Source organism: Macrobrachium nipponense, chromosome 18 (genome assembly GCF_015104395.2).
Source record: "Macrobrachium nipponense isolate FS-2020 chromosome 18, ASM1510439v2, whole genome shotgun sequence".
NCBI lineage: Eukaryota > Metazoa > Arthropoda > Malacostraca > Decapoda > Palaemonidae > Macrobrachium > Macrobrachium nipponense.
Genome location: NC_087211.1, coordinates 11,111,839 through 11,120,052, shown reverse-complemented (window position 1 = coordinate 11,120,052; position 8,214 = coordinate 11,111,839). Strand labels below are relative to the sequence as shown.

At 36.8% G+C, this 8,214-nt stretch overlaps 1 protein-coding gene across 1 annotated transcript in view; it reads right to left on the bottom strand.

Annotated features, from left to right (window-relative positions):
* Positions 1–4,001: 4,001 nt before the first annotated feature.
* Positions 4,002–8,214, bottom strand: part of LOC135196511 (histone H3.v1-like) — a 54,313-nt gene continuing 50,100 nt past the window's right edge. Inside the window, exons 3-4 of the mRNA XM_064223358.1 lie at positions 5,240–5,245; positions 4,002–4,127 (exon numbers count right to left, since the gene is read on the bottom strand). Of these exons, the coding sequence (XP_064079428.1) occupies positions 4,002–4,127; positions 5,240–5,245 (132 nt within the window). The remainder of the gene's footprint in view (positions 4,128–5,239; positions 5,246–8,214) is intronic.

Below are 8,214 nucleotides of genomic sequence, written 5' to 3'. Positions count from 1 at the left end.
GCGTCAACATCGAGAACAGAGCACTGGGACAATATCTGAAAACCAGTGAAGACGAGTGGCTAAAGAGTGCATGGGAAGAAGGACTAATAAAAGAAGACGAAGACCCACAAATATACAGAGACAGGAGAATGACAAACAGAACAGAGGTCTTGCACAACAAACCAATGCACGGACAATACATGAGACAGACTAAAGAACTAGCCAGCGATGACACGTGGCAATGGCTACAGAGCGGAGAGCTAAAGAAGGAAACTGAAGGAATGATAACAGCGGCACAAGATCAGGCCCTAAGAACCAGATATGTTCAAAGAACGATAGATGGAAATAACATCTCTCCCATATGTAGGAAGTGCAATACGAAAAATGAAACCATAAACCACATAGCAAGCGAATGTCCGGCACTTGCACAGAGCCAGTACAAAAAAGAGGCATCATTCAGTGGCAAAAAGCCCTCCACTGGAGCCTGTGCAAGAAACATCGGCATAAGTGGTACGAGCAACCTGAAGGAGTGATAGAAAACGATCAGGCAAAGATCCTCTGGGACTATGGTATCAGAACAGATAGGGTGATACGTGCAAATAGACCAGACTTGATGTTGATTGACAAAGTCAAGAAGAAAGTATCACTCATTGATAACGCAATACCATGGGACACCAGAGTTGGAAGAAGAAAAGAGAGAGAAAAAAACGGGATACAAGTATCAAGATCTGAAAATAGAAATAAGAAGGATATGGGATATGCCAGTGGAAATTGTACCCATAATCATAGGAACACTAGGCCCACGATTCCAAGATCCCTGAAAAGGAATCAAAGAAAAAACTAGAGGATGAAGTAGCTCCAGGACTCATGCAGAAGATGTGTGATCATAGAAACGGCGCACATAGTAAGAAAAGTGATGGACTCCTAAGGAGGCAGGATGCAACCCGGAACCCCACACTATAAATACCACCCAGTCGATTGGAGGACTGTGATAGAGCAAAAAAAAAAAAAAAAAAAAAAAAAAAAAAAATAAATAAATAAATAAATAAATCTTCACAATCTACCATGGCTTGTGACCGCATAAAGAATTCGGTTCGTGTCATTGGTTTCTTCAGCCTGAAATTAGTGGTTTACAATGAAACCGAAAAATATTTTATGAATATGAAACTTTAAATCAAGTTTTTATTCCCAGATTTACTCCTCTTGGGTTTATTTCTAGTTCCAACCCAACACCCGGCCCAAGCATTGTTTTTAAAAAGATATATCAGTAAATCTCTTATCTCTTTTACGTGTAACCTTTTTTTGTAAGGAGAAATGCAGCGATGCCTTTCCTATCATGTAGAATCCTCATGCCTTCAAGTGAAGGCAATTTGATATTTGCATTTGCTATTTCTGATCAGAAATCTCATATGAAGTTAGGGCATGAAAACCACTTCGTGCACAGCTTCGTCATACCTGTAGAATTCATACTGTAAGATAACGTAATTTTCTCATATAACAGAAATAATTTTAGAAAACAAAAATCTGATTCAGAATCACACTTAAACTGAGCAACGCAATTTTCCAATCAGCCAGACAGGCAGTTTTAGTTCGACAGTTTCGAAAGTAAGCAATGTTTCTAATTCCTCTGAGACTGACGACAAACTTTTTTTTCCCTTGTAACTCTGAGAGATTTACAGGAAAAAGTTGGTGTTTTCACGCGCCTTCACCAAGGCAAAGAAAAAGCTTCTTTTTCGTTATATAAAGGAACGATACAGATCGCTTAGGTTTTGTTATGAAAATGCTATTCTAATTGGAAAACAATCGAGCAACGCCTCTTATTTAAACTGAAGTTTGACGAAGAACAGCCGTCATTGTTAAAAATGAGGAGAGGTCTATGTCTTTTTCTCTTTTTTTACATCAGTATTTAATGGCGCGTTCATTTTTGATATGCTTAATCCACAACCCTTTAACCATGAATGGTTTGTATTTCTTATGATGTAAAATATTTTATATATATGTATATATTGGGTATACATACATTCATTATATATATATAGGTGCTAGGGCAATTCGTCCCTGATGAATTTGTCGTTGCCCAATTCGTCCCGCTCGATTCATCGTTGCTCAATTTGTCCCCAAGTCAATTCGTCGTTGGGCAATTTGTCCCCAAGTTAAAAGACACTACTATGAGATTCAGGGTATCTATAACACGGTTCTTTGGACTTTGCTCCTTGTCAAAGCATCGGATGTAGCTGAAAGTTGACATATGTATATTTTACAACCACACACAAATTTTGTCAGCATTATCAATAACCTAAACCCGATAGTTTTAATTTTTATAGAGTAAAAATTATCTAGCCGACGCCATGGCCAATGATTACGAGCCAAGAGTCGAAAAACATTCATTACGTAAGCAAGGTAAACAAACACCCTTTGACGAAATGTTGCCCCGCCCATCCACCAGACAGAAATTCCATCGGCTCTGAAACCCAAAGACTTTATGAATGGCGGAACGATACATAGATGTGGGTCGGGTATCAGTGCTAGCGTAGTAATACTACTGTAGCAGTAGTGCCGCAACAGTATAGCAGTAATATACATGAATTAAACGTTTAGGCCAACTGCTGGGATCCTTGAGGATCATTTAGCACTTCTTACAACTACTCGAAAAATTAGTTTTTATAGCCAGAAGTTAAATTTTCTAATCCAACAATGCCCATGGTAGCCTTCAGTGTTATCCTGAATTATAACGAGGCGAAAGTGGGTGGAGCCTCATGAAGTCACCATTCTGACGATAATTATTGGTGAAGGTTTAAAGCCAATATACGGTACCGGCTATCTTTTTTTCAGTGAATAGGTAGATAGCCAATAAATAAAAATTGCTTGGACAGTTGGAATATAGCAGTTATCAAACTTCAAGCGTTGTCTACTATGTTTTTGATTTAATTACCAACTATTCCCTACATCTTGTCAATCTGATTGTGACCTATAAAGTAGACTGTAATTTCTTTGGAAACTTATTTTGGGAGTTAGACTAATAATCGAAGTGTTTTTGTATTTATTAACATATTTTGTTGGTTTGTTCATTATGACAATTATCAGTGGAGAGGTTCCATAGTTCATAAAGGAATACTGCTTTGCTTGTATTTAAATTTGTATGTCATTGTTGCCAGAGGTTTAGCCTTCGTTACGTATAGCCAATCATCCATCGAGAAAGAGGGAAGAAATGATGTCATAAGTTACGTAACGAGTGCGTTCGAAACCTTTTCTCTGAGTAAGTTGGCCCGTCTTCAAAAAAGGTCACTTTTACATTATAAGTACCAAATTTATTCAACCTACGTAGTGCAGAATACACTCAAAATTTATGTGTTGATATAATATGTATTCTGAATAAACGTTATATTTATGAAATGCCTAGATAAAAAGTTATTGCGAAAAAACCGTGTTACAGAGGCCCTGAATCTCATAGTAGGTTGTTTAACTGTTTTATTTATTATTTTCCTGTTTTGGACAGTTGGAAACAGAAGGTTTTTACTTAGATAAGAGTTACTTCTAAAGAATACACCCATCCAACAACATGGCTACCTGCAAGATTTTAATTTCAGAGAAAGGAAAAAACAAAGTTGTTGTTGAAGAGAATTATATATATACTAAGAATAAGGAGAGTGCAGATAGACTGAAGATCTACTGGAGGTGTGAAAATCGAGCATGCAAGGCGAGACTTCATACTGATGAAAACTATATAGAGATTAAGAAGGTTGGTATCCACAATCACGCTTCAACAGCCGCAGAAGTAAATGCGAAGACTGTGGTCTCAAATATTAAAGCAAAGTCAATTTCATCTCGTGATGCACCTCGCTCAATAATTGCTGGTGAAGTTGAAAAGTTAAACGAATGTGTTTTATCACAAATTCCTCGGTTGGAACAACTCAGTAAGAATATCAGACGTTGGAGGCAAGCAGATTTTAATTATCCTGCAACCTCACAAACAAATGTTGGGTTCTCTATTCCAAGAGATTAGGAGGGGGAACCCCTCCCTCCTAATCACCCGACTGTTGCTTCCTCAGGTGCTCCTGCTGCGGGCGACGACCTCGGCCAGGTGCGGGTGTCGCTGGGGCTCCAGGGCACGCCAAGCGTCCAGGGGCTGCTCCAGCATCTGGCGGGTGCTGTGCCGGTCACCCATAGTCTTGCTTAGACACTAATGAAATTTTTTTAAAGTATGATAGTGGGATCGAAGATTCAAGCAGAATATTGATATTTGCAAGTGATGAAGCGCTGAGACATTTATAAGCGTACAAGACTTGGGCGGCAGACGGAACATTTAAATGCTGGTCTAGTATATTTTTTCAATTATATATAGTGCACGTACAGATCGATAATTTCAATGTCCCACGATTGTTTGCATTGCTATCAAACAAAAGCCAAAACACATATAATAGACTTTTTGCCAAAATCAGTGAATTGCTGCAGGACGAAGGCCCAGATTGCATACTTATGGATTTTGAAAAAGCAGCGCATAATGGATTTCTTGAATCGTTTCCTGCCTCAAATTTAGCGTGCTGCTTGTTTCATTTAGGGCAAAATGTGTACAAGCATATAGTTCAAGAAGGAATGAAAAGCAGATATCACCAAAATGACAGTTTTAGCCTTAAAATGCGCTGTTTTGTTGCCCTTGCCTTCTTACTACCGGTAGATGTTGTCGATGGCTACGAGGAACTTGTAGATGATGATGATATGCCACAGTCGGTAGTTTCCTAGTTTGAGAATAATTACATAGGACCCCTTAGAGAAAGAGGAGAAAGGAGGCGACGTCTTGAACCACCATATCCATTAACTATTTGGAATGTTTGGGATAGATGCATGTCTGGGATTGCTAGAACTGCAAATAATTTAGAAGCCTACCACAGCGCACTAAAAGACACAGTAAATATGAGTCATCCAAATTATTTGGAAGCTCATAGATGTTTTGAAATGTGAGGAAAGGTTTGCTAGTTCCAAACTGCAGAAATTTATCCAAGGAGATGAGCCAATGCAAAAGAAAAAATATAGACATGAATTTGCGTATACAAAATGTCATGGAGAGATATGATCCCAACCAAAAAATTACCTTTCTGAAAATAATCGCACACAATCTTAAATTATAGAAATTAAATGCTTAACCAATATTTTTAAGAATTTTATCGTAACTTGTCTACTATTTTCACTATATATTATCTTGTACTATAAATTTGACTGAAAATAAACACTACACTTTTTTTGTATTTATATTGTAACTTACCCTTTCCTAAAAAAAGATACAATATTAGAAGCAAAGTTTCTAAAAATTACTTTCAAACTAAAATTGTCGTTAGACAATTTTTTTTTTTAAGGAGAAAAGTTTTATAAAATACTTTTGAACTAAAATTGTCGTTAGACAATTCTTTTTTTTAAGGAGCAAAGTTTTAAAAAGTACTTTTGAACTAAAATTGTCATTAGACAATTTCTTTTTTGAGGAAGCAAAAAGGGTCCAATATGTAAGACAAAAAAAAGGAGTGTCGAGAATGCGAAAATAAATAATTGAACTCGACGATTTGCCCAACGACGAATTGACTTGGGGACAAATTGAGCAACGATCAATTGAGCAACGACGAATTGAGCAACGACGAATTGAGCAACGACGAATTGCCGTCGACGAATTGACCGGACACCATATATATATATATATATATATATATATATATATATATATATATATATATATATATATACTATACACTATATATATATATGTGTGTGTGTGTGTGTGTGTGTGGGTGGGTATGTGTGCGCGCGCGCATATGTTCACCTCGACGTGGTTCATGAAACAATATCTTCCCCTTGTAACCTAGTGTGGAGAATTTATTGACTGACTGTGAGCGGTCTCCTTTCTTGTTTGTGAGTCTATATTTTCTTCAACTCTGGAAAATGCTGCTCTTTCGTTTCTTGTCTCTTTCTTTCTTTATAATTGCTGCAATTTTTCGCAAGGATTAACAGCGTTATCTTTATTGCCTCAACATTTTCAAGTGACTTTTTCTGCCCAACATAGAACATTATTTCCTCTGTGCAATTTTATACTTATTTTGTGCTTTTCTTGAGTCTTGTCAGCCTCGTATTAGTACACATAAAAGATAGATATAGATATAATATATATATATATATATATATATATATATATATATATATATATAGATATATATATACAAATAAAAGTGTATATATATGTTTGTGTGTGCGTATGTTTTTGTACGTATGTATGCATGTATACGTGTGTATGTAAAGTATAAAAATTAGGAGTTAATGAATAGCACTGAATTAAACTAGGTTTGAATTTCTGTGATATTTTCCCAGTATGCAACATTCAATTCTCTAACTGAGAGCTCCTTAATCTGAAATTATTAAAAAATCCCCTCTCTCTCTCTCTCTCTCAAGATAAGTAAGGGTTGTCGGGAAACAGGCGAAACGGCTTTGTTTTCTTTAGAGAATCTAAACTGGTCTGGTAAATTAGGAAACGAACTCGAGAGAGTGTTAAGGAACTAATCAGTAGTTGGCTATGCATCATTCTGGAAGAGGGGATTGGAAGGAGATAACTGTGTGTGTGTGTGTGTGAGAGAGAGAGAGAGAGAGAGAGAGAGACATAACCCGTTTGTGACGTACTACCCCCTACGGGTAAGAATCTGTGGTTATATTTGTTCAAATTTCCTAACAAGTATTGTCGCTACAAGGATTATAGACTGTTTTATCACATGAAATCGCTGAAAGAGGAAAGATTTCAGTTTATTTATCTCCCAATAGAAAAGAAGAAAATCCTTGAATTTTTGGGTAAAAAAAAAAATAAAATAAAGAATAAAGTTCTCAGCATTGTTAATGATGGCGATGGCTCTTTACCAAACTTCAATCTCAGTAAGAGGCCTCGTTGCATTTTTCCCCAATTAGCGAAGCAGCTCTGTATCAGAAGCTTTTGCAGGGAAACGATTTGTATCGCTCCATTTTAATGAAAAACAAAAGTTTTTTTTTCCTGTACCTTCCCCAAAATACTAGAAGTTTATTTCCGGTTACAAATGTGCGATGGAAATCGCTTGCATTCGGAACTGTCGAAATGAAACTGTCTGAGGAGATCGAACTGCTTTTTTTTTTTTCGTGTTTATTCCAGGGGGGAGGGCTGTTTTTACCACCCCTGTTTGATCAGTAACTTTTAAGGATTAGGATGTTTTTCCAGTCGCTCGTAATTATACGTAATTATGGTTTCTGGATGTGCCTAATCTAACAATACCGGTTTCACAAGAAAATACCGTCGCCTGATTGTTCAAATTATGCAGATATGAATTTTGCACGAAATCGTTTCATCAAACAAAGTTATTTTATCTCTCTCTCTCTCTCTCTCTCTCTCTCTCTCTCTCTCTCTCTCAAGTTAACACCAGGTATTCGTGTATTCACAACCATCCTTGAGACATTTAATGTTGAGGGTAAATGTTGTGAGGGAAAGTTGCAGTTAGATGTTAAAAGTGAAAGTTGCAGTAAAAGTTGCAGGCGAAAGTTAAATATGAATGTTAAAGATGAAAGTTGTAGGAAAAATTTGCAGGTGACAAGAACGTCAGCGACGAGGACTGATTTCCAACTATTTTAACAAATCCTTATCAATATTATTATTATTATATTAATCAGAAGACGAACCCCTTTCATATGGAACAAGTCTACAGGGGCCACTGACTTGAAATTCAAGCTTCAAAACAATAACAAAAAAATAAATGAACAAATTAATATGCAAATAGATAAAATGTAAGTAAATCATTAAAATGCAAGGAGAATTGTATTAGGGTAATAATAATCATATTGCTGCATTCAGTTTGTAGGAATCCTCAGGACTAATCACTAATCATTAATTGAAATTGAAATGCCTCGCAAATTATGGTAATCTGTTCTCAAAACAGAACGACGTCATAATGAGATTCAAATATAGCCCCATTCAAATCCTATTTCCTATTACTGATTCAGCTGCACGCCTCTGAATAGTGTGTTGTATCTATGAGCGTCATCTTTAATTACCCACCTTCTTCCCTTCTGACAAGGGCGAGATTCGCCGAGGGCTACAAGCAGGAAGGACTCTTCTGTCGCCCAAATCCGATTCTGTCGTCGGCAGCACAACGGATTCCAATATCCTTCGAATTCAATAACGCTGATAGCAGTAAATTATGCAAATCGGCGCTGTCATAAGAGACGGATATTGGGACATAGTCG